Below are 27,880 nucleotides of genomic sequence, written 5' to 3'. Positions count from 1 at the left end.
TCATTACCCTTTGCTTCCTACCTCCAAGCCAATTTTGGATCCAACTTGACACTTTGCCCTGGATTACATGGGCTTTAACCTTCATGACCAGTCTACCATGCGTGACCTTATCAAAAGCCTTGCTAAAGTCCATATATACTGCATCGTATGCACTACCCTCATCCACCCATTTGGTTACCTCCTCAAAAAATTAAATCAGGTTAGTCAAACATGATCTTCCCTTAACAAATTCATGCTGACTGTCCCTAATTAATCCTTGCCTTTCCAAATGCAGATTTATCCTATCTTTCGGGATTTTTTCCAATAATTTTCCCACCGCTGACAGGCCTGTAATTACTCGGCCGATCCCTTTTTCCCTTCTTAAACAAGGGTACTACATTAGCAGTCCTCCAATCCTCCGGCACCATGCCCAGATCCAAAGAGGACTGGAAAATGATGGTCAAGGCCTCTGCTATTTCCTCTTTTACTGCACTCAACAGCCTGGGATGCATTTCATCCGGGCCTGGGGACTTATCTACTTTCAAAGCTGCTAAACCTCTTAATACTTCCCCTCTCACTATATTTATTTCATCCAGAATATCACACTCCTCCTCAATAGCAGTATCTGCATTACCCTTTGCCTTTGTGAAAACAGATGCAAAGTATTCGTTAAGAACCCTACCAACATCTTCCACCTCCACACAAAGATTACCCTCATGGTCTCTAATAGGCCCTACTCCTTCTTTAGTTACTCTCTTACTCTTAATATATTTATAGAACATCTTAGGGTTTTCCTTAATTTTACTGGCCAAGAATTTCTCGTGCTCTCTCTCTTAGCATTCCTAATATCCTTTTTAATTTTGCCTCTTAACTTTTATATTCCTCTAAAGAATTTAACCTTTGGTATGTGACATAAGTGATCTTTTTTTCTTAATCCTCCCCTGTAAGTCCCAGAACATATGAGGACATCTTGGAAAGACACAGTATCCAGTTTGCATGTCAAAGTGGGATGCATTGCTATATCCCCTGAGTTACACTATTTTATAAAAGGATATTGGGCAATGTGAGTCAACTCCGGTAATTAACTGGCATGGTATACACTTGCAGGAGTGATTGGTGCATGAGACGATAGCTGCAGCAGACCAAAATGTGACTTTTATCGAAGTGATTGTAAATAGGTCCATCAACAGAACTGTCCATTAGAACCCTAAAAGCCATGATCCTGTGCAGTCAGCATGCAGTCACACAAATCTCAAGTGCAAGATTAGCTGCCATTAGGACATGACAGTGCCATTGAACTGAGTTTTTGAAATGATGGATTATACTTCATTGATCAAAGTCCCATCCAAGCCTTTGTTAATCCTTCGCTTTTTGTTCAGTTGTTTCTGTCCTTGTGTTTGTATGCTAATTCACCATACACTAAATTATCTGTAGCCACTAGCAATAATTAGGGTCTAATGAGGAAAACCAGTCAAGATGGGTGACAGTATTCTATTGGCCATCGTGTAATATAAGATTAAAAAAACACTATTTTAAAATGCTAATTTTCTTCTCTCTACATTTAGGCACAACAATGGCCTAATGCACTCTGTATTAATATGCTTACTGCTGCTAGGAGGTATGACAAAGTGCCCAGTTTGGGGAAATCACAAGCACGGATTGCGTCCTTTTCCAGGCCATTGCATGTTTGAGCCACCTTCCTGTCCAATTGCACCTCAGAATTTTGTAAAAAAAATATTAACCATTTTGGAAACTGTTGCATTACAGTCCAACAAAAATTTATATATAGAATTTTTTGTTGTACAAATGATTGAAGAAAGGAATTTTAAAGTGATTTTGTTTTTTTAGAAATGTATTTTTTGTTGCAGGGAATAGACGATGATCAAGTGGATCTCAGACGAGACATTGCTTATAATCTTTCATTAATTTATCAGAATAGTGGAAACATTGAAATGGCTCGAAAACTTATCTATACACATTGTGTTGTATGAAGACTGGGACTCCATATTGGATTGCCCAGAAAAATTGAGCAGTTGTTTAAAGGATAATGGTTAGCTTGCATCATTTGTGTATATAAGTTTATTGATTTCAACTGTTGTGCAATTTTAGTATTATTTAGACCATTAAAACATTTCTGAAAATACTCAAATAGGTTTATAGTTTTGTTGCATGTGTGCACAGAGGAAATCTGTTGCCCCAAAACTGGTAAATGTTCTACCATGGAACTGTGATTATATCAGCATACTGCAAATCAGTGCAAGATTTGAGATGGATTGTACCATATACTGCTTTTTATTATTTTTTAATCGTCCACTGCTTGTCTGTTGTTAGATCTGCCATTATTTTCCAAACAATTAATTTGGATTGGTTTCTCTTTCATCCAACTGAAATTAGCTAGTTTCAAGTCCAACACCTTTATCACAAACTATGTTAGGAGAAATCTGAATTGTAACAATATGCACTTGAAGGCACACAGGAATAATTTTATTTTTCTCTGTAACATCACTCCACTAATGGTCCATCTTGGGTTGAGAATTCACATGGAGAAATCATGGGCACCAAGTAGCACAATAGCACCCAATATATTGCACCACTGGGCTGTCCAATGCTTAATAATCTTGTGGTCACATCAATAATTAGTTGCATATTTTGTGTTAAAATCACAAATGGCACCATGGAATTCACAATGCATTTTTTTATGGAGGTATTGATTGCAGAATGAAAATCTATTAACTTTGATTGTGCTCACAGAATTAGGGACTGATTTTTGAAAACAGATATTACAGGATATATGAAACAAGGAGGCCGAAATTCAGGGTTTCAAAGACCCGTTACTGTCCGTTTGCGGCAGCCATCCACAGAATCCTGTGGCCACTGCTTTGTGGTCAACTGGCCAACCCGACCTAAATTCACGTCGGGGATTTTTCAGCCTGGACCCGATTCCGTCTGATCCTGATGACCGCCACAAGCATGTCATCAGAATGCGCACCGCCGCCTTCCCTCACCTTAAAAATGCACCGACTGAAATTCAGCTTTTTCTGTCGGTGCACCTTCTGCTGAGTGTGTGTGGCCCGACAGTGCAGCGGCCCTTCAAGGGGAGGGCCCACTGCCGCGGCCACCATCTATTTATTTTTGCCGGCCGACTTTCCGATCGGCCGTAAAGAAAGTGCCCATGGGTTCAGCCCTCTTGACTGCCAGGCCACTGGCCCAGCCGAAACCCGCCCTGGTGGTCCAGTGGCCGAATATTTTAAATGCTCGATTCTCTCCCCTTGAATGGAGGGGAGAGAGCGTGGTGACAACATCACCACTACTCCACCGTTGATTGACAGTGGCGGAGTCCTGGTCACGACCCAAATTCAGCCGCTCAGCCTGCCACTATGAATGATTTCCGTTGGAACTTTGAAAAAATGTCAAAGTCCTGAACATTGATCACCCGGCAGCATCATGGATCGCTGCAGTAAAAACAGAAAAAAAAAATCATAGTTGCGCCAGCTTTCTTGCGCGACTGAATTTTGGCCCCAAGATAGCTACATCTTACAAGATAAGCATCACCAAACATTTTTTCCACTTCAGCAACTGAGAATACATATGAAAGGTCTTATCTGCCGCTCCCACCCTAATTTAAATATTTTAAAGTCTCACTTTAAAATTCATGGGTTCAATTCTCAGTACATGCGGCCTTTTCTGGAAGTGGCACTTGTGGGATATTGAGGTGGGTGTGCCTCAACAGAATGTAACTATTTCTATTTAGCACGATTCAAAATATTTTTATACTTTGGGCATTTTCACTAACATGAATGAATGAATGGAAAAACCACAAATGAAGTGCAGAAATAAAGTGGGAAAAGTTTGCTTATGAACTGGAAATGGGTTCAATTTTCCCGGTTCATTTGCGCCGTTTCTCTGGCACACAGTTTTTTTTTGCCGTATTTATTTTTTTCCAAGATCCGACTTAGTTACAATTTTTCTGGGCCAGTTTTTTTTTACATCATGGGGGCGGGGCATTCCCTCATGTCTGCGCTGGCTTTTATAATTTTTTGCATTTTGCCAAAAAAATTTCCTCCTAGGTCGGCGTATCTGGCCACTCCCGAAAAACCTTCTGGGCACTTAAGAAAACCAGCGCACATTGAGAAATCAGCGCTGAAAGACACCACTGTTTTTAAATCGAAGAGTTTTTTTTAATGGAATCAAGAACACTGTCAAAATCAATAATAAAGTTCAATTTTTTTTTAACCTGTCAACGTAGTAAATGGAAGTTTGTTGTATTTCAGAAGTTTTCTCTTTTTTTTACTCGTACACACACCATCGAACATCTTGAAGCAGGGCTGGAGGGTCGTAGCTTTGGCTGGCAGAATCAACCCCATGCCCAGACACAGGGGCTCGGAGCTTGGCTAGAAAACAAGCCGTTTGGGGGGGGGGGGGGCTGGAAGGAGGAGAGAGAGCGAGGTGCCGATCGGAAGGCTTCGAGCCCAGGGAGCGAGGTGCTGCTCGGAAGGCTTCCTAAACTGTAATTGGTGCGGTGGGGGGAGAGGGAAGGAGAGAAGTCACAAGACTGCAGTTAGTTAAGGCGGGGGAGGGTGGGGGGGGCGGGGGAGAGAGGTCACAAGACTTTGGCTGTGGTCCATCCATACAGACCTTGGGGAAAGAGAGAACTGTGAACCTGTCCTGCCTGCTTCCCTGCTGTTTTGAGCTTCTTTCAAAGGTTAAATTTAAGTATGCGGGGCAAGACTGACAATGCCATACCTTGTGCAAGCCTTCTGCATCATGTTGCTACGTAGGAGACAACTGATTCAATGTCATCGCATCAGGAACATCAGAGCCCATAGGGTGCTGAGCAGGAGGCCTTACCCACCTTTGGTATATAGAGACAGGCGTTCGTTACTCCACCTGAGTGATGCAGACTGTCAGAAGACTGCGTTTCCGCAAAGAAGTTGTAACTGAGATCTGTGAGTTGGTCAAAGCAGACCTGCAACTTACAAGTATCAGGAGGACTGCTTTGTCAGTTGAAGTGAAGGTTACAGCTGCTCTTTCATTCTATGCCTCTGGCTCGTTTCAAGCTATAGCTGGGGATGTGTGCGCCATCTCTCAACATGCAACACATGTCTGCATTCGCCAGGTGACAGCTGCACTGTATGCGTGGAGGAATGACTTCATAAAGTTCCCCATGACCGTCCAAGCAATCCATGACAGGGCTGTGGGCTTCTCCAGGATTGCTGGCTTCCCAAAGGTACAGGGCTGCATTGATTGTACCCACATCGCCTTGCGAGCATCTGTGGAGAATTCCGAGATGTACAGGAACAGAAAAGAATTCCATTTCATTAATGTACAGCTCGTGTGTGACGACATGCATCATGTCAGTCGATGCAAGATGCCCTGGGAGCCCCCATGATGCGTTCATCCTACGTGACAGCGTTATATCTACCATGTTTTAGCAACAGCCAGATGGGTAGAGCTGGCTACTGGGAGACATGGTACGGCCTTGCCACCTGTCTCATGATGCGCCTATGTGTAACCCAGATGGAAGCTGACCATGAATACAACATGTCGCACATTGCGACGCGCAGCATCATTGAGAGGACCATTGGCATCTTGAAACAGCTTTTCCGATGCCTGTATCATTCCAGAGGCTACTTGCTGTACTCCCCTGACATTGTCGGTCAGTTCACTGTTGTGTGCTGCATAACTCAGCCATCATGAGGCAGCAGCACCTGGTAATGGAAGACCTGCCTGCGGTGAGAGGGGCTGATGATAATGATGTGGAAGATGCTGATGACGAGCAGGAGGATGAGCAGCTCATCCGTGAACGTTTTACTGATGCTTGAGGGCTCAGCGACAGCTATTCCACATGGACCATGTTTACTGTTTTGAGCTGTTCTGTAATGCTGTGTTGTGTAAAACATAGAAACATAGAAAATAGGTGCAGGAGTACGCCATTCGGCGCTTCAAGCCTGCACCACCATTCAATAAGATCATGGCTGATCATTGACCTCAGTACCCCTTTCCTGCTTTCTCTCCATACCCCTTGATCCCTTTAGCCGTAAGGGCCATATCTAACTCCCTCTTGAATATATCTAACGAACTGGCCTCAACAACTTTCTGCGGTAGAGAATTCCACAAGTTAACAACTCTCTGAGTGAAGAAGTTTCTCCTCATCTCGGTCCTAAATTGCTTACCCCTTATCCTTAGACTGTGACCCCTGGTTCTGGACTTCCCCAGCATCGGGAATATTCTTACTGCCTCTAACCTGTCCAATCCCGTCAGAATTGTATCTGTTTCTATGAGATCCCCTCTCATTCTTCTAAACTCCAGTGAATACAGGCCCAGTCGATCCAGTCTCTTCTCATATGTCAGTCCTGCCGATCCGGGAATCAGTCTGGTGAACCTTTGCTGCACTCCGTCAATAGCAAGAACGTCCTTCCTCAGATTAGGAGACCAAAACTGAACACAATATTCCAGGTGAGGCCTCACCAAGGCCCTGTACAGCTGCAGCACAACCTCACTGCTCCTATACTCAAATCCCCTAGCTATGAAGGCCAACATACCATTTGCTGCCTTCACCTCCTGCTGTACCTGCTTGCCAACTTTCAATGACTGATGTACCATGACACCAAGGTCTCGTTGCACCTCCCCTTTTCCTAATTTCTGTTTTCTGTTTTTCACCAATATCTTTGGTACCTATATGCACTATGACAACTGGCTGTTCACTATCCCCCTCCAGAACGCCCTGCAGCCGCTCCGAGACATCCTTGACCCTTGCACCAGGGAGACAACATACCATCCTGGAGTCTCGGTTGCGGCCGCAGAAACGCCAAACTATTCCTCTTACAATAGAATTCCCGACCACTATAGCTCTCCCATTCTTTTTCCTGCCCTCCTGTGCAGCAGAGCCACTCACGGTGCCCTGAACTTGGCTGCTGCTGCCTTCCCCTGATGAGCCATCTCCCCCAACAATACCCAAAACAGTGTATCTGTTTGGAGGGAGATGACCGCAGGGGACTCCTGCATTGCCTTGCTCTTCCTGTTCTGCTTGATGGTCACCCATTCCCCATCTGGCTGTGTAACCAACTCACTAAACGTGCTATTCACTACATCCTCAGCATCACGGATGCTCCAGAGTGAATCCAGAGTGGTTGGAACAAATAATAGAAATGATTCAGTTTTAACGTAAAATATATATTATTCAAAAGTTTAACAAACAGTTCTTTTGTACTTAACTTAATTTTAATAAAATTATTCTTGTATCAAACTTACTTCAAGATCACCCTTTAAAATCACTTAAAAACTTTAAGATCACTTACAAACTTTTAAACTTGTAAATTTACATAACTTACAAAAAACTTTTAATTTGAGAACAGTTACAACAGTAACAACAATAATAATAACAACAACAAAGAAAGGCTGCACCCATCTCTCCTCCACCTTATTCTAAGACCGCCCGCTGCGCTTGGTCTTGGACACACCACCACCCCTGCCCACAGGCGGTGGCGCAATGTTTCTGGGCTTGGTACCAAGCTTATTCTTTCTAAGATCTCGGATACTGCGCACCTGTTGAAGGGGTGGGGGGTTGGGGCAGGCGGCAAGTTGGAGGGCCCGGCTTTGGGCTCTTCAGAGGCTGGTGTGGGGATTGGAGTGGGAGTGACAGTTGATTCTGTCAATGGGCGCGGGGTCTGGGCATGTTCCCTTATTGCAGCAGCTAACTCCAACATGCCGTCCCTCATGCGCCCTGACAGTGTCTCAACGACCTGCAACATTCCATCCCTCATGGTCAATGACAGTGTTTGCACTACCTCTGACATTCCCTCCCTCGTGGTCACTGACAGCGCATCAGCTACCTCTGACATGCCCTCCCTCATGGCCACTATTCCCTCACTGATGGTCCCGGACATCGTTCCCGTTACTTGTGTCATTGCTGATACTTCTCCCAACAGTCCCGCTTATCTCATCACTCACCCCACGGATGGCGTCCAGGAGTGATTGGATAAGGTCAATGCTCTCCGCACTCAATGACGTCATCTGAACCACATCTGTTAGATCCTGCACCTCAGGAGGGCGTGGTCGAGCTCTCCTTCCCCTCCTCCTCACGGGTGTGGCTTGCTGCACCCCACCACTGGGACCCACAGCCTGGGTCGGCGGGGCCCTGGGTGTGCCTCGCTGCACCCCACCACAGGGACCTGCAACCTTGGAAGGTGGGAAACCATGGAATGTCCCACCAGCACTCAAACCACTAGTCATGGAAGGGGCTGTCACGGCAATGAGCACCACCTCCTCCAAATTCAGTAAAACAGTGGGAGCTTCATCTAGCTCCATCCCCTCACCTCCTATGTTCTTGGTCTGGAGGGTTGGATTGGAAGATGATCTCCTCGCCAGGCTTGTCCGCGTCTGAATAATCTTCTGCATCATCAGGGTTGGCTTCAAGTTCTGCAAAATATAACAGAACAGTCAAATGGTTAGCAGCAGAGGAGGGGGCAGGGTGGGTGGCATGAGTAGGCTCACACATAGCAGGCCAGGCAGCAGGCTGATTGAAGGACCATGATGAATTTGCAGGACTTACCCTCTCCCTCAAGTGTGGGCCCAGCTTGTGCAATACTGATTGCTTTTTTCCAGGCAGGACCCATCAAAGCAGCGACCCTCTCTTCCAAAGGTATCAGTGAGTGCAGATTTGCCGGGCCTCCTCCTGTTCGAGTTCTTTCCCTTTTATTATGTGCCACCTTCCTGTGCAAAGATGAAAACCTAACTTTTTAAAGAGGGTGTCTTCCTGCTGTGTGGGACATACAAATGGTCACATTTACAATTGCAATTCCATTGAATAAATGAAAATATTACACTAACTACTTGACCCAAGGTCCTGCTACTTTCTGCACTGGCCTCCAGATCTCATGGTGATCACCATTGCACTGTAATCTTCTGCAACTTGGTTCCAAATTTCTTAATTTCTTTGGGTGGAACTTTTATGTGACCTGTGCTGGTGTCCAGCTCCTGCCATCTGTTCTCAATCACAGTAACTAGTGCCTTCTGTAAAAATTATTCGTCCTCGCACTGCGTTGCATCTTGTAGTGTTGCAGCTGCGATTTTTCCAATGCTCTCACACAGCACTCCTTCTCACACACACAATTGGCTTTTTAAAAATGGCTGCTTGCCAACTCGGAGCTGTACTGCGCATGCACGTCCATTTCAACGACATCAGAAACGTAACTTTTTTTCTGCACATGCGCAGAAGGTGCGGTGTTGTTTTTCGGTGCAAACAGCAGGCTCCACACTCCGAGGCGACTGGGCGCACTGTGCGGTGCCAAATTCCAATGATAGATCAGGGAAATTTTGGCAAATTATTTCCGGCACATTTCTGGTCCGGAGAATCGGGCATAACTCTGGTAATACGCCAGAAAATGGGCTTGGGCAAAATTGAGCTCATCGGTCTGTACTTGAATATAAACAGAACCTTAGCTGTGACCTGATACAAACTTATTGGTGCCACACACCATTAATAAACAGCATTTATAGCTACATGACTGGTGAAAGAGTAGTTGGAATTCTAGTTATTGATCTGAAGATACCATTCTTCTGTAGAATCAGTTTCCATAGAAACTGCATTGACAAATGCAACATTTCAGGAGAAAATTAAGATTGAAAATGAACTCTTGTTTCAGTTAGAGTACAGGATGAAATCTGCTTCTTTCTTGAGTTCTGACATTAAGGTCAATTAACCTTTTGTAGGGCTAAATTTTCCCCAACGCATTTTTTTGGCGTACTTGCAGAGTTCCGCCCGATTTTTTGTGGCCCAAGTATGCCAAAAGAAAGTGTTGTAAGTTTCCCCTTAGGATCTCTCCATTTTGGCATAGCCTAACCCGAGGGGGATGGAGCCTTGATCTGTGCCAAAAAGATCGGGCTGCCATGGTAACGAGAGACACAAGCATACAGCCACCTCGCAACACATTAAAAGAATTGAAAAACACATAATAGCAACTTACCCCCAGTCTTGCCAGTCCAGTCCCATTCTCGGTCCCCACCGGTTCGATTCTCCTGCTGGTGCGTTCTCCTGCAGGTGCGTTGTCCCGCCCCTAGCCCTGGCCGAGTGGCCTCGCGGTCCGCTCCCCCGCCCCTAGCCAGGCCGAGTAGTCTCCCTCCCGGTCAAAGGCTTCCCCCCACCCCCTCTCCCTCCCCCCACCCCCTCTCGCTCTCTCTCCCTCCCCCACCTCTCTCTCCCTCTCTCTCTTACCTTTCCTGCTGCTGCTGTCCGGGCATCTGCTACATTTACCTGCGTCGATTTCCTTACCTGCACCAATTTCTTTAACTCTCCTCAAGGGTTTTCTCGAGAGGCCACATACGCTGGCCTAAGTAGAAATGGAGTAACTATTAGCTGGCCAAAGTTGCCTAAATGGCCGGAATTGGCATAGGTGGTTGGTAACGCCCCCTTTTGAGAAAAAAAAACTTACCTGAAAAAAACATAACTAACTGAGTTACACTGGTGCAAATTAATTGGGGAAACTGGGATTTTTAAGTTCGGCCAGCAAAAGCAACCTACTCAAAAAAAAAATGCAGCAAATATTAGGGAAAATTGAGCCCTTACTGAGTAAATGGAAGGCCACTGCTAAAAATTTAAATCAAAAGGCAACCTTAAGTTAATGTGGGATCAAGTCCCCAACTCAACAAGGCTGCTGATTTCATTGCAGAGTTATTTTGATGAGTTTAAAATTCGAGTTTTGTTTCTCCTTTATGGTAAATTGGAAAATATTATTGATGATGTAATATGTTGTGAACACATTTCTTGAATATTGGGGGAGAGAACTTTAATATACTGGCATTCTGTACCAGTTATGATTCCTAAACCATTGACTTACCAATTTACAGGAAGGTTTGGGCTCCATGATAATGAGGTAGTTGTTTTTTAACAACAAACTGGTGAACACTAGCAGGGAGGAAGTCAGTGTGGTTGCCCTCCCACTGCTGGGGACACAGAGGTTTTAAACAAAAGATTGAGAAGTGCAACCAAGAGACCCAGAGTTTGAGGCTAAAATGCAAGTTATTTTTTGCAGTTCGAGATAGTCGAGAAAGAGGTAATGCCAATTAAGTCAGCCCACAAAAAGGACTGGGCACCTGACTTATTATTTTTCCAATTTTTTTTAAATAGAGAAGTGAAAAATTCAGTAATGGAATTTGTTTTATGGTTACTCTATGTTCCCATCCTCTCTGAAATAAAGCAAGTTAACGATTCGTATCTGGCTTTGGGAAGATTGGAGCAGCACATATAATGGCATGTGAAAAAAACATGATACTCAATTTAGATCACAAGTGAGTACCATGGATTACGCCATCGTAAAATTTGATATTGTACAATACGGGCACACTCCTGAGCGTAACATACTCAGGCTGCTTATGGAAGTGACCAGTACCACCATACCCCAAAATATCTACAGCACGCCTGAAATTTGTATGCCCGTACACCATCATTCACATCATTACTGTAACAGTAATGCACAATTTTGTTTCCTTTATCTGCAAGACAGTTGTTATCCACAGTTGTATAAGGACTATTATGACATAGAATTACATAGAATTTACAGCACAGAAATAGGCCATTCAGCCCAACTGGTCTATTTTTGGGTACGGCGGTACTGAAATCTCCCATAAGCAGCCTGAGTATGTTACGCTCAGGAGTGCGCCCGTACTGCCCAATATCAAATTTTACAATGGCGTAATCCATGGTACTCACTTGTGATCTAAGCTGAATATCATGTTTTTTTCACAAGCCATATGAGGTTCCATATGAGCCTCCTCCCACTATATTTCATCTAACCCTTTCAGCATATTGTTCTATTCCTTTCTCCCTCATGTACTTATCTAGCTTCCCCTTAAATGCATTTATGCTGTTCTCAACCACTCCTTATGGTCGCAAGTTTCACATTCTGACCATTCTCTGGGTAAAGAAGTTTCACCTAAATTGCTTATTGGATTTATTAGTGACTGGCTAAAATTTGTGACCCCTAGTTTTGGACCCCCCATAAGTGTAAACATCTTCTTTATGTCTACCCTATCAAGCGTCTTCATGATTTTAAAGACCTCTATTCGGTCACCCCTCAGTCTTTTATCTAGAGAGAAGAGCCCCAGCCTATACAGTCTTTCCTGATAGTTATAACCTCTCAGTTCTGGCATCATCCAAATAAATCTTTTTGCATCTTCTCCAGTGCCTCTATATCCTTTTTATAATATGGAGACCAGAATTGCTCATAGTACTCCAAGTGTAGTCTAACTGAGGTTCTGTACAAGTTTAACATAACTTCTCTGCTTTTCAATTCTATTCCTTGAGAAATGAACCCCAGTACTTGTTTGCATTTGCTATGGCTTTGTTAACCAATGTTGCTACTTTTAATGATTTGTGAATCAGTACCGCTAGATCCCTTTGCTCCTCTACCCCAGTTCGACCCCATTATTAAATGTAACAAAAATGTTTTACTGGCAATAAATAAAATAAGTTTAATTGTCTATAACTGGCTCTCCTTGCCCTGATGTGGCTTGCTCATAGATAATCAAAGTACTAATGTGATGTGTGACAGAGTGGCCGATGTGTATTTTTGTGCCTGAGATTTCCTTACATGATGAGCTTCTGATCTTGGCTGGGTTATTCAGGAGTGTTACCAAGTAAGATTTTAGAATTTTATAGCTCTGGAGGCCATTTGTCCCTTCACACCTGCTCTTGCTTTCTGAAAGAGCTATTCACTTACCATTTTCCCATACTCTTTAAAAAAAAATATATATATATATTTCAAATATTAATCCTGTATTAATTCTGCTTTTACCACTGTTTCTGGTAGGCAACTCCGTGTTCTTACAGCCTTCTATATGGAAAATATTTCCTCTAACCTCCGTAGTGCTTCATAAATATATTTGCAACAATTTAGGTTCTCTTATCGTTATCTCTAACCAAATAGAGTTAACTTTTTTATTGGCACCTGTCGTGCTGTAAAGAAAGTTTTGATTAATATTGCCACCCCTCATCCTGTTTTTCCTAATTGTCCTTCCCTATCTGAGTAACCTCCTTCAGCCCGACAATCGTCACATAACTTTGCATTCCTCCAATTCTGGCCTCTTGTGCATCCCCGATTTCCTTCACTCCACAATTGGCAGATATGCCTTTAGCTGTCTCGGCCCTAAACCTCTCTACCTCTCCTCCTTCAAGACATTTCTTTAAACCTACTTCTTTGACCAGGTTTTTGGTCACCTGTCCTAATATTTCCTTCTGTGGCTCTGTGTCATATTTGTCTGATAACGCTCCTGTGAAGCGCTATGGGACGTGTTATTACACTAAAGGTTAATGACTTGGAGGAAGGGATGGTGTAATGTAGCCAAGTTTGCCAACGATACAAAGATGGGAGGAAAAGCAATGTGTGAGGAGGACACACAAAATCTGCAAAAGAACATAGACAGGCTAAGTGAGTGGGCAAAAATTTGGAGTATAATGTTGGAAAGTGGGAGGAGAAAAAAAATCAAAGAGCAAGTTATTATTTAAATGGAGAAAGATTGCAAAGTGCTGCAGTACAGCGGGACCTGGGGATACTTGTGCATGAAACACAAAAGGATAGTATGCAGGTACAGCAAATGATCAGGAAGGCCAATGGAATCTTGGCCTTTATTGCAAAGGGGATGGAGTATAAAAGCAGGGAAGTCTTGCTATAGTTATACAGGGTATTGGTGAGGCCACACCTGGAATACTGCGTGCAGTTTTGGTTTCCATATTTACGAAAGGATATACTTGCTTTGGAGGCAGTTCAGAGAAGGTTCACTAGGTTGATTCTAGAGATGAGGGGGTTGACCTATGAGGAAAGGTTGAGTAGGTTGGGCCTCTACTCATTGGAATTCAGAAGAATGAGAGGTGATCTTATCGAAACGTATAAGATTATGAGAGGGCTTGACGAGGTGGATGCAGAGAGGATGTTTCCACTCATGGGGGAGATTAGAACTAGAGGGCATGATCTTAGAATAAGGGGCCGCCCATTTAAAACTGAGATGAGGAGAACTTTCAGAGAGTTGTGGATCTGTGGAATTTGCTGCCTCAGAGAGCTGTGGAAGCTGGGACATTGAATAAATTTAAGACAGAAATAGACAGTTTCTTAAACGATAAGGGAATAAGGGGTTATGAAGAACAGGCAGGGATGTGGACCTAAGTCCATGATCGGATCAGCCATGATCGGATCAGCCATGATCGTATTAAATGGCGGAGCAGGCTCGAGGGGCCATATGGCCTTCTCCTGCTCCTATTTCTTATGTTCTTATAAGTTTTTGTTGTTAAATATTTTATAATCAGGCTCGCATGCCTGCCTCGGTGAAAGCCATGTCTTTGTTGATACGATTATATTATACCTGCCCACATACATTTGTGCTTCTAGGTTGAAATATAGAATTTACTGCTTTTTCAAAAATGTGTTTAATAAGAACAGAATTTGAATTATTCAATCTTTGTTAGTCAGCAATCCTAATATTATTGCGCTACATAGGATAACATCTCTATTATTATAAAACAGCAAATCCTCCAAGTCACCAGGATCAATGCCACAGGCAATCAACCAGCAAACAAGTACAAATGTGGTACTTCCCCCAATCACTCCTGCTAAGCCTAAACTCCACATTATCCTGGTCCTTTACTGCCTCTCTTTCCTCAAGTTAGTGCCAAATGATTTTTTTCCCCAATCCCCTCTGAAGTATTAAGCGAAATGTGGTTAGTCACAAGATAATTATGGATGAGAAAGGTAATTTGGCCTACCTTAATTTATTTCACCAGGGAGATTCTGACCTCCACTTCTGCTATCCAATTATTTCTTCAATAATCCCAAGGTTTTTGTCTACACGACTCTATCTGGAAGTTTATGTGCATCACATCACTCTGTGACCTTACCTGCAAATGGAACCAGAACTATCATACTTGATAGAATGCATATTAACTTCTGTTATATTTCGGACTTTTTCCTATATCGTTTTCTCATGCAAATGACTTGACAGCAATTTCCATAAGCAGACCATATCCTTCATTATCCAAAATCTGCAACTTTCTATTGTGCTAACATTTCGTCGCCCAATTATTGTTGATTGTGGTTAGTTGCTTACTGCAGTTTGTGTAGGATTCCCACTACATGTCCTGTGTCTCAACACATTGAAAACATCATGAGCTGAAGAGTTTGTTTTCAGAGCCACTCGCTGATGTGCTTTGAAGTATTATTTGCAGCAACCAGTTTGAGCTTGCAGATCATACACTATTCACAAGGTGATGAGTTGACATTGGCAAAATCAATCTCAGAAAATCATATACAGTGATTTATGTTTTGGTAAGTTAGATTCACATGTAGCAGACCACAATTCTGTCTGAGAAGCTGCTGTGATTTCATGTTAGCAAAAGCAGTTGGCCATTGAGGATATAAATAACCATTTTAAGCGCATTGCTCCTCATCACCCGATCAAAAAAAATCTTTATCATTACTCCTTAGAGCAGTTGAAGTTAAGGGGAGATTTGGTAGTTGTTCAGAATTGTGAATGTTTTTGATTGAGTAAATAAAGAGTACAGTTTCCAGTGGCAGAAGGGTTGGTAACCAGAGGACACAGATTTAAGGTGATTGACAAAAGAACCAGAGGCAACATGAGGAAACATTTTTTATGCAGCGAGTTGTTGTGATCTGGAATGTACTGCCTGAGAGGGTTGTGGAAGCAGATTCAATAGTAACTTTCAAAAGGGAATTGGATAAATACTTGAAAAAAATTATAGGGTTATGGGGAACGAACAGGGAAGTGGGATTAATTGAATAGCTCTACCAAAGAGCTGGCACAGGCATGATGGGCCGAATGGTCTCCATCTGTGCTGCATGATTCTATGACAATCACCTTTGCACTCAGAATGTACTGTCTTTCCGTTATCTTCTAATGTGCATTTATTTGTGTGTGTGTGTGTGGGGTGGGGCACGGTTGGTGAGAGGGAGAAAAGATAGAAAGACTAATTTTGGTATTACAGTGGGTGCACCTGATATATTTGGCAAAAGGCTCATAATTGAAATGCGATGCAAGATAAAATAACAATGTTTTAATAATTTTACTTTTCAATACATTTGACAGTGGACAATCACTTGAATAATACAAGAGAACTAACTGATGGAGCGATTTGAAAGCTGGAATTAAATAAAGTTCTTCAGCTATCCCACTATTCTCCATGCCTATGTCTTTTCCAAGTGGACTCAATTATATCATTATTCAAGTTACTGTTTCAACTATTTTTTAGTTTTTCTTGCTTTTGCAGTTTTAAATAAAAATGGTGTCTTGGCTTTAACAATAGTAGAGAACTCTTGCTGCTGCTGACATGGCGTGTAAGATAATTGGTTGACAAACCCATCTTGTGCTAATATCTCTGGGGTATTCTCAATCAAGCCTGACATTCTCATCAGCGGTTGAATGCACTACAGTCAGCGAAATGGAGCATTGCATCTTCAAATCTGATTAATTCTGGAATAATAGTTACATACAAGTGAGGCTCAAGTACAAAATCCTTTTTCAGTAAAGCATTTTGTAGACCAAGAGTAAAACTTGAGGGGTTTATGAGCACCACTAGAACCCGAAGGGGCAGCATGGGCCAGCCCACACTGTGATACATGTGCGCACTAGGTCCATGCAGCAGAGCAGGTCTTCAGTCGTCTTGGTTAATCCTTGCCACTGGACCAAGACCTAGCTCTGTCAAACCTGTGTGGTGGCTGGTATGCAACGACCACCACACATTAAAAAAATCCATGCACAGGCATCTTCCACCTTTCAAAATGTAGTTCAGGACCTGGAATATTAGGTCCTTCATTGAAACACCTGTGAACTCATCTCATTTTGGCATGGAAGCAAGTCATCCTCGATACGAGGGACTGCCTATGATATATTTAATTAAAACATCTAACTCCCAACTACAATCATTTTTGCTTAAATTTTATATATTTGTGTGTGTGTGTTTATGGTTTATGTATGTTTTGTAAATGAGGTTTCTTCCATTACTATTGTGTGGGAAATACAGTAACCAGGTCAAAATACTCACTGTGGGCACTCTTAATATTTGGAGGTACATCTTTATACTGCTGTTAGAAGCTGTGTTTTGTGTAAATTAATTTGCTCCTATACTAAAAGCTGACACTTGCATTGTGATAAATACTGAACTAATCAATGTACTTTCCAGAAGTTAAAGAACTGCATTCTTCAAACTAAATCAAGTATCACGTGATGTGCACTTCCAAGATTTTACTGCTGAGATAACATTGTGAATTCCTTGGAAAGGAAAATTGGGGGTTTCTATAATGGTGGCCAATCTGTAATGCTAGTTTTATGCCCTGCTGGTAAGTTTGAAACGACCCCATTGGATCGGCACTACTTCAAAAACACTGCTGTTCTAACAAGAACACTTCTTTGTCTTAAATTTTTGTCTTCTGAAAAACTAAAGTTGAGAGAAGTAAGAAAATCAAAAGAAAATTGAGTGGTCAGTTTGTAATGTTAGAGGACCTCTCGTCTTTTGTGTCTTTTAGTTCCCATTTTTTAATTACTTGAAGATTTTTTGTGATTTTTCAAAATCTATGCAAATATTAAGGAGCAATTTAACTCAAAGGCGAAGTAAGTCACCAGTTGATCCAGTACAATTCTGATCTTGTCTAAACTATCAGTTCAATGAAGAGAGGCTACTGCTGAATTGCAAGTTCCTGCTGACAAGTAATAGCAGAAAGTTCAATTCTTCCCTTAGACTTGAAGTAATGGCTGGAACCAAATGCTTGGACAGATTAAAGCTTTTGCAGTATGGTTGGGGTGGGGATAATAAATTCATAATTCATTTTTTTCACCATTGAACATACCTGTGTTGGAATTGAAAAGTTTAAAAACAGGTTGCTAACGCAAAGTAATATGGAATAAAAGTGAAAAAACATAGGAGGGAGATTTATACAGTAAGGCCACAATTTCGCCAACCGAGGCGGTCTAAGTATGGCTGAGGTAGGTGACGGACTGCGTTCCATCGCGCTCTGTTGAAGTGTTTTTTCCCTTATTGGGCTTGTTAACATTGGTCCCTTAGAGGATGATACTGGGAAATTAATAATGGGGAGCAGGGAAATGGCAGAGACTTTGAACAAATATTTTGTATCGGTCTTCATGGTAGAAGACACTAAAAACATCCCAATAATGGATAATCAAGGGGCTTTCGGGAGAGAGGAATTTAAAACAATCACTATCACGAAAGAAAAAGTATTCAGTAAAATAATGGGACTAAAGGTGCACAACTCCCCTGGACCTGATGGCTTGCATCCTAGGATCTTAAAAGAAGTGGCTGCAGAGATAGTGGATGCATTGGTTGTAATCTACCAAAATTCCTTAGATTCTGAAGAGATCCCAGTGGATTGGAAAACCGCAAATGTAACGCCCCTATTTAAAAAAGGAGGCAGACAGAAAGCGGGAAACTATAGACCAGTTAGCCTAACGTCTGGCGTTGGCAAAATGCTGGAGTCCATTATTAAGGAAGCAGTAGCAGGACATTTGGAAAAGCATAATACAGTCAAGCAGCGTCAGCATGGGTTTATGAAACGGAAATCACATTTGACAAATTTGCTGGAGTTCTTTGAGGATGCAACGAGCAGGGTGGATAAGGAGGAACCAGTGGATGTGGTGTATTTGGATTTCCAGAAGGCATTCGATAAGGTGCCACGTAAAAGGTTACTGCACAAGATAAAAGCTCACGGGATTGTGGGTAATATATAGGCATGGAGAGAGGATTGGCTAACTAACAGAAAACAGAGAGTTGTGATAAATGGGTCATTTTCCGGTTGGCAAACGGTAACTACTGGGGTGCCACAGAGATCAGTGCTGGGGCCTCAACTATTTACAATCTATATTAATGACTTGGATGAAAGGACCAAGCGTAATGTAGCCAAGTTTGCTGATACAAAGATGGGTGGAAACGCAAATTGTGAGGAGGACACAAAAAATCTGCAAAGGGATATAGACAGGCTAAATGAGTGGGCAAACATTTGGCAGATGGAGTATAATATGATAAAGTGTGAGGTTATCCCCTTTGCCAGGTAAAATAAGAAAGCAAATTATTATTTAAATGGAGAGAAATTACAAAATGCTGCAGTACAGAGGGACCTGGGGGTCCTTGTGCATGAAACACAAAAAAGTTAGTGTGCAGGTACTTCAAGTAATCAGGAAGGCAAATGGAATGATAGCCTTTATTGCAAAGGGGATGGAGTATAAAAGCATAGAAGTCCTGCTACAACTGTACAGGGTATTGGTGAGGCCACACCTAGAGTACTGAATAGGGTTTTGGTCTCCTTATTTAAGGAGGGATATACTTGCATTGGAGGCAGTTCAGAGGAGGTTCACTAGGTTGAATCCTGAGATGAAGGGGTTGATTTATGAAGACAGGTTGAGCAGGTTGGGCCTATACTCATTGGAGTTTAGAAGAATGAGATGTGATCTTATTGAAACTTATAAGATAATCAGGGGGCTCATCAAGGTAGATGCAGAGAGGATGTTTCCTCTCATGGGGAATCTAAAACTAGGGGGCATAGTTTCAAAATAAGGGGTCGCCCATTTAAAACTGAGATGAGGAATTTACTTTCCTAGAGGGTTGTAAATCTGTAGAATTCTCTGTCCCAAAGGGGTGTGGAGACTGGGTCATTGAATATATTTAAGATGGAGATAGACAGATTTTTGAGCAATTGAACGGTTATGGGGAGCAGGCAGGAAAGTGGAGCTGAGCCCAATATCAGATCAGCCATCATCATATTGAATGGTGGAGCAAGCTCAAGGGGCCAAATAGCCTATTGCTGCTCCTATTTCTTATGTTCTTATGTTAAGCCCACCCTGCAAGGTTCCCGTCCAATTTAAAGGAAGCGGGTCTGATGACGTCATTTGATGACGCACCATCAGCCGGTTTCCTTAAAGAGACCATGCCCACATTCATTTTGACAGTTGTGCTGTTAGTGTTCTGCAGCATTGAGGTGCTGCAAACACTGACAAGCACGGCACAAAGGTGCACAGCTGCACCCAGACTCCCCCACGACTCCCTCCATATGCATATGGAGGTTCTCTTCCCCTCCAATGGGCAGAAGAGACCTCCCCCGAACACCAACATGGCCTGGTTGCACATTGCACAAGAGGGCACAAGCAGGGATGTCATCAGGAGGAGCTAGCTGCAGTGGCGCAAAACCTTTCAATGATCTCAGTAGATCACGAAACATCACTGTAAAGCCACACTCAATCTCATCCTGCTGTGCCACTCATCACATCCCCATCACTTTGACTTCCCTACCCGACTCTTGCACATCCTTATACCAATTTACTTTGCACCTCCACCCATCCCTCTCTATCTAAATTATCACATCTCCATCTCACTAGCCACCCCTCACACTCACCCTTGTCCAATCATACCAACTAACACACAAGGATAGGCACTTGGGTCTTTTAGCCATACTCATAGATTTTAGTTTTGAAAAATCTCATGCACGTATTTCTTATAAATTAATTCTTCAAAATGCATCTTATTTTCTGTTCTGATCCTTTTATATTTTTCTCCTGTGGGTATTTTCCCATACAGCACAAAGAAACTTTCATAGACTTCTATGTTCCTTAAGTGTCCATTTGTAATGTGTAAAAATAGTCTAATCTGCTATTTCTCTTTCCCATTCCCTCTGTGCTCTCTGGCTTGCTGTCTGCTTGCTACTTCCTGGCTGAAATGAACTTCTCATGCATCACATAGTGCTCAGCAATTGGGCTACTGAACTGAACTTTAAGGAACAGTATTAATATAGTACTGCTTTCAGCAGACAATGCAACATTGCATTATTTTAGTATCTGGATGTGTGCCACATCTCTTTAAATTGTAACTTTGATAATTTCTTCACCCACAAACGATTAACAATTTCACAAGTACTTTAGCAGCTTCTGATGTTTCCGATAGCTAATCAACAATTTGATCTGCTAGGAGCAGATTGCTTTCCATACACTTTGTTGAGTGAGTCACATGAAGTACTATTTTAAGGTACATTCAATCAATATATATTTAATTAAATTCATAGCAGCAAATGGAATCAAATGCAAGGCTTTTTTGGGGTAAATGGATATAGAATATATATTGCTGATTTGTATTCTGCCAAATTACTCAGTTATTTATTTACCTGTAGCTACATCTTCTATTATATCAAGCAATTCTGACATGTAAAGATAACTTATTTATCAAGAATTTTGTATACTGCTTGTGTAATACTTGTACATATGGCGCCAAATTTTCAGGCCCTCCCGCTTGGCGGAAACAAGGTGGTAGTGATCTGAATATCGAGTGCAAGGACTTACGGCTTGTTACCACCATCGCAGTGACTGCTGCCATTTTTTTCTGGGGCCCTCCGAATAGGCGGCCTAAACAGCCACTTGAAGAGGGCGCACAACTGATTTAAATACTTAAATTGGGGTTATATGATGTCAATAGGACTGCAATGCAATTTGGGGGCTGAATTGGGTGCAATGTGCGCTCGGCACCCTCTGGTCAGTATCAGCGGGTGGCTCCTCCAGGCTCCACAAACCCATCTCTGGCTGTTGCCAGCACCCCAACCTCCCTGTAGATGTGGGCTCCTCCCAGGAACCTACCTTCCTTCAGTCCAGGGGTTGGCTAGGCCGCCTGACGAGTGCTTTCCAGCCGCAGCTGCTAGCTCCATGCAACTGAGGTCTGGTGCTGAAAAGGGATTGGGCCTCTCTGCAGGCTGGCTGGCACTTTCTTCCAACTGATTTCGCTGTGGGAGAAAATCAACTCAATGTGTTGCACAAGGAGGCCAAGACCAAGTGCAGTCTTTATGTGAAGAGAGGCTTAAAAGCATGGAAAATTGGACTGGGCTACGTGGGTGTAATTCAATCCCCATTTTAAAGTGAGACATTCTGTTCTTATTTTTATGTAATAATGCGACTTTTTCCATAACACATACCAATGCCCACATTTATAATGGAAACTGTCTATGTAAAGTTGTCACACTGTAATTACACACATCATCTTCGAGCTGCTGCATTGTCACCACTGTCAGGAGGGTAAAATTACAGTGTGACAAGTTTACAGAGGCAGTTTCCAGAGGAATTTGTAAAAGAAAAAAAAATGTAAGGACAGAATGTGTGACATCTGCATGCCCTGATTCAATTACCCCTTCTCTGTAACCTTGCTTCACCTGAAAATTATACTTGGTCTTAACTCCTAGAATGCAACTCCATGGGAGATTGACTTGTGTTTATCTATAAGCCATATCTATAAATATTTGGACAGATAATGTATTGCTTATGTTCATAAGTGTAATAACTCAATCCTTTTTAATTTTCTAATACTGCTCTGAATTGAATGAATATGGTGTGTATTTAACTCTGAAGTGAAATTTATCATTTATGCTTCTCATGCTGTGGGTTTCATTCTGGTGTAATTTTAACATCTGGACTGTTACAAGACTGGCCTGATTTGATACTGGTCAACTTTAGTCCACACCCTCCTTTTATCCAATTCTAGACCTGTGGTTATCCAAACTGAGAACCTCCTTCGCCTGGTTAGAGTTCCTCCACATGCAAATGAAGCTTTTGAGTTAAATTGACGGTACAGGGCAAGTCAGTGATTCGATGAAGACTTGCACTTTGCCAGATTGCAAAGTGCTCTGCAATGTCGTGATATGAAAAGGTTCTAAATGTATGCAAGTTTGTTTATCTTTTTAATACTATAGCAGAAATGTACTCTTTAAACTTACCAATATAAATTTTATTTGATGACACTAATGGACCTAAAACTGTTTCAAACCTCACATCCTATCCATGACAAAAACTGCTTATTTCCACCTTTGCAAAATTGTCCACCTCTATCTGCACCTCATCCCCCACTCCCATTGAAACCTTTATCCAAGCTTTAACCATCTTTAGACTTGATTTCCTCAACTCCCTCCTCATCGACCTGATAACTTTCCACCACCTACATCCTGTTCCACTCACCCATCACATTAACTGAGCTACACTGACTTCCTGTCCCCAAAACATTGAATATCAAATCCTCATCAGGAAAATCTAACCACTGTCTTTCCCTACCCACCTCTGCAACCTCCTCTAGCTTTATGTCTCCTCCCATGCCCTCCAGTCCGCTGACTCTGGCCTTCTATGCAATCGCCCTCCCTCCACTCCACAACTGGAGGCAGAGCCTTCAGCTGTTTCAACCCTATTCTACTTTACCCGCTATCTTTAAAAACGCTCACAAAACTCGATCTCTGACCATGACTTTGGTCACCTCTCAATTCAAAAAATTTGCTGTCCATTCCTTCCCTCATCTCTAAAATGCCTTGACATGTTTTTTTACTTTAAAGATGTTGCATAAATACTTGTTGAAAGTTGAGCTAATGAAACTCCTTAAAATTCCACAAAATTATTACTCTTGAAATATGGTTACATTGTCTGGAAATCTGACATCATCTGCTATTTGCATATAAGGTTAATTTTACATAAAAATCCACAGCTAACGAGGCTAGGTCACAATAATGAATGGACCAAATAATACACAAAGGTTATTTATAACAATAAAGTGTTGAGAGATGTCATGATCTTAAATAGATTTAATACATCATCTGTTTTGGTTATATAGAAACATAGAAAACAGGTGCAGGAGTAGGCCATTCGGCCCTTCGAGCCTGCACCACCAATCAGTAAGATCATGGCTGATCATTCACCTCAGTACCCCTTTCCTGCTTTCTCTCCATACCCCTTTATTCCTTTATCCGTAAGGGCCATATCTAACTCCCTCTTGAATATGTCCAATGAACTGGCATCAACGACTCTCTGCTGTAGGAAATTCCACAGGTTAACAACTCTCTGAGTGAAGAAGTTTCTCCTCGTGTCAGTCCTAAATGGCTTACCACTTATCCTTAGACTGTGTCCTCTGGTTCTGGACTTCCCCAACATCGGGCACATTCTTCCTGCACTTAACCTGTCCAGTCCCGTCAGAATTTTATATGTTTCTATGAGCAGTTGTATAGGGCTTTGGTGAGGCCTCACCTGGAATATTGTGTTCAGTTTTGGTCTCCTAATCTGAGGAAGGAAGTTCTTGCTATTGAGGGAGTGCAGCGAAGGTTCACCAGACTGATTAATGGGATGGCAGGACTGACATATGAGGAGCGACTGGATTGACTGGGCCTGTATTCACTGTAGTTTAGAAGGATGAAAGGGGATCTCATAGAAACATATAAAATTCAGACGGGACTGGACAGGTTAGATGCAGGAAGAATATTCCTGATGTTGGGGAAGTCCAGAACCAGGGGACATAGTCTAAGATAAGGGGTAAGCAATTTAGGACTGAGATGAGGAGAAACTTCTTCACTCAGGGAGTTGTTCACCTGTGGAATTCCCTACCGCAGAGAGTTGTTGAGGCCAGTTCCTTGGATATATGCAAGAGAGAGTTAGATATGGCCCTTACGGCTAAAGGGATCAAGGGGTATGGAGAGAAAGCAGGAGAGGGGTACTGAGGTGAACCATCAGCCATGATCTTATTGAATAGTGATGCAGGCTCGAAGGGCCGAATGACCTACTCCTGCACCTATTTTCTATGTAAGATTCGTCAAGCATGATTTCCCTTTCATAAATCCACGCTGACTTGGATCGATCCTGTCACTGCTTTCCAAATGCGCTGCTATTTCATCTTTAATAATTGATTTCAAATTTAAGTCTGGAAACTGGATTTTAGAGCAATGAAGCAGTGCCTGAAACAGTCTGGTGATGCTGTCCGATATGTAGCATTCCTGTGCTTCCAGTAGCCATTTGAAATGTAGTTGCAAAATGCACAAAAATAGTGACCTAAATGCATATTTATTTTCTTTTCAATTCACTGTTTTACTTTTGTTTTTCCCTTTTATTGTACCCTAATATCTCCTGCTACCAAATTTCAATGCGGAGAGCTGCTAAAGGTCGAGCAATTTCACCAACTCCACTCCATCCCAGAGACAGCTGCATTTGGCTACCTTCATTACTCTACCTGGAAGTCCACTGCATATGCTTATCTCACTGTGTGAAGAATCTTATGACATCACTCCTGCATTTTCCTTTTATTAATTTAGTCCTATTGTCACCGTTTTGTTTGGAAGTAATATTCTGGCATTATTTAAGAAACAATTGAGTGATATTATAGAGGGGCTGTAGAATGTTTTTGGATAGATGAGCCAAGATTGACTGAATAGCCTTCATATTTATCTTGTGATTGCAAGGTGCTATCCATTGTGCAAGTTCTGTTGAGGTTTTTCCCTCCATCATATAGAAAGGAACATTCCATTACCATGAGGTGTTCTGTTGAGAGTTGTGGTTGAGAATTAATGAGTCGGTTCATAAAAATGAACTGAGTTCCTATGACTGTTAATGTTAGAATACATCCCAGGCCACCTTACTGGGAGTCCAACTCTGCACTGCAATTGTACTAAGCTTACTTTAAATATGCATCTCAACAACAACAACAACAATAGCGCCTTTAATGTAATAAAATGTCCCAAGGGACTTCAAAGGCGCGTTAGCAAACAAAATATTTGACTCCGAGCCATATAAAGAAAAATTAGGACAGATGACCAAAGCTTGGTCAAAGAAGTAGGTTTTAAGGAGCATCTTAAAGGAGGAAAGAGCAGTCGAGAGCCTGAGAGGTTTAGCGAGGGAATTCCTTGGCAGCTGGAAGCTCGGCTGCCGATGGTGGAGCAATTAAAACCAGGACTGCTCAAGAGGCCAGAAGTGGAGGAGTGCAGATATTTTGGAGGGTTGTAGCACTGGAGGAGATTTCAGAGATAGGAAGGGCCAAGGCCATGGAGGGATTTGAAAATCAAGATGAGAATTTAAAAATCGAGGCGTTGCTTAACCTGGAGCCAATGTAGGTCAGTGAGCACAGTGCTGATGGGTGAACGGGACTTGGGTGTGAGTTAGAGCACAGGCAGCAGAGTTTTGGATGACCTCAAGTTTACAGAGGGTAGAACGTGGGAGGCGTTGGAATAGTCAAGTCTAAAGGTAACAAAGGCATGGATGATGGTTTCACCAGCAGATAAGCTGAGGCAGGGAGATTCGAGCGATGTTAAGGGGGTGGAAATAGGTGGTCTTAATGATGGCGCTGCTATGTGATCAGCTCATTTCGGGTTCAAATATGACACCAAGTTTGCGAACAGTCTGGTTCAGCTGCAGACAGTTGCCAGGGAGAGGGATGGAGTCGATGGCTATGGAACGGAGTTTGTGGCGGGGACCGAAGACAATGGTTTCAGCCTTCCTAATATTTAGTTGAAGGAAATTTCTGCTCATCCAGTATGGATGTCGGACAAGCAGTCTGACAATTTAGAGGCAGTAGAGGAATCGAGCAAGATGGCGGTGAGGTAGAGCTAGGTGTCGTCAGCGTACATGTGGAACCCGATGCTGTGTTTTCAGATGATGTTGCCATAGAGTTGATCAGAAAGAAGGCCTTTTATCTGGACCAAATTCAAAGGAATTCTTGTCCAAATACAAAGCAGAATTCTGACTTGTGTTAATGGTTGCTAAATAAACAAGTTGCTGTAGTTGGAATAATACTCAAGTGGAAACATGCTGTGGCATCAAACGTATATTTTAGTGAGCAGTTACTTAGCTCTGTTTTGGAAATCATAAACTTTGTCTAAGTAAAGCTGTTAAAAATATTTTTTTTCAAGTTAGCACGTGGTGTTTATTAAATATAATTTTGCTGTTTCTCTCTAAACAGCAATTCTTCCTGAATTTGTTAAAACATTACATTACTTAATATTACCTATTTCTTTCCTTTTTTGCATGGACATAATTTCTACTTCCCAGATCAAAAAATGGTGCAGAGTGAATACAACAGTATATTTTCTTGGCACTTCCTTGTTCCCAGCACTGTCACATCACTAAATGAGGCTTTAAAAAAAAAAATGAAGTAATGGTAATATGATTTATAAGTACCTTTCTAGTTGGGCTTCCTGTAAATTATTTATTCGTTCATTAGCAAAAAATTGCAACCAAAATGTAATTGAGAAAAAATGCCATGTAGTTACAATTTTGTACAATTCTTGGGTATCACTGACAAATATACACAGAACAGATTGTTCTGTATCCTTTTGATTAATGAGCAAAATAAAGTCTTTCTTGAGAAAAGCTGTTGTACAATGTGTACAAATATGGTTGTTGGAAGAATTCTTATCTCAAGGTGAAGGTTATAAATTTAAACTGCACTTCAGGACCAGAGTGCATCATTTCGACTGATACTTCATGCAGTACTGACAGAAGATGTTGCAGTTCTGGTGTATGTCAATGGCTTAACACTCAGAGACATGGACCATGTACAACAGACACTTCAAGTCACTGGAGAAATACCACCAATGATGTCTCCGCAAGATCCTGCAAATCCCCTGGGAGGACAGACGCACCAACGTTAGCGTCCTCGACCAGGCCAACATTCCCAGTTGAAGCACTGACCACACTCGATCAGCTCCGCTGGGCAGGCCACATTGTTCGCATGCCAGATACGAGATTCCCAAAGCAAGCTCTCCACTTGGAATTCCTTCATGGCAAATGAGCCAAAGGTGGGCAGAGGAAATGTTACAAGGATGCCCTCAAAGCCTTCCTGATAAAGTGCAACATCCCCACTAACACATGGGAATCCCTGGCCAAAGATCGCCCTAAGTGGAGGAAGTGCATCCGGAAGGGCGCTAAACACCTCGAGTCTCATCGCTGAGAGCATGCAGAAATTAAGCTCAGGCAGCGGAAAAAGTGTGCGGCAAACCTGTCCCACCCACCCCTTCCCTCAACGACTATCTGTCCCACCTGTGACAGGGACTGTGGCTCTCGTATTAGACTGTTCAGTCACCGAAGGACTCATTTTAGAGTGGAAGCAAGTCTTCCTCGATTC

At 42.4% G+C, this 27,880-nt stretch overlaps 1 protein-coding gene across 1 annotated transcript in view; it reads left to right on the top strand.

Moving 5' to 3' along the window:
- Positions 1-4,220, top strand: part of gtf3c3 (general transcription factor IIIC, polypeptide 3) — a 135,826-nt gene extending 131,606 nt beyond the window's left edge. Inside the window, exon 18 of the mRNA XM_070875905.1 lies at positions 1,848-4,220. Within this exon, the coding sequence (XP_070732006.1) occupies positions 1,848-1,970 (123 nt within the window). The 3' untranslated portion in view covers positions 1,971-4,220. The remainder of the gene's footprint in view (positions 1-1,847) is intronic.
- Positions 4,221-27,880: the final 23,660 nt, after the last annotated feature.

This window comes from Pristiophorus japonicus, chromosome 3 (genome assembly GCF_044704955.1).
Source record: "Pristiophorus japonicus isolate sPriJap1 chromosome 3, sPriJap1.hap1, whole genome shotgun sequence".
NCBI lineage: Eukaryota > Metazoa > Chordata > Chondrichthyes > Pristiophoridae > Pristiophorus > Pristiophorus japonicus.
Note: the sequence above shows the minus strand (reverse complement) of the source record. Positions and strands in the feature narration are given on the sequence as shown.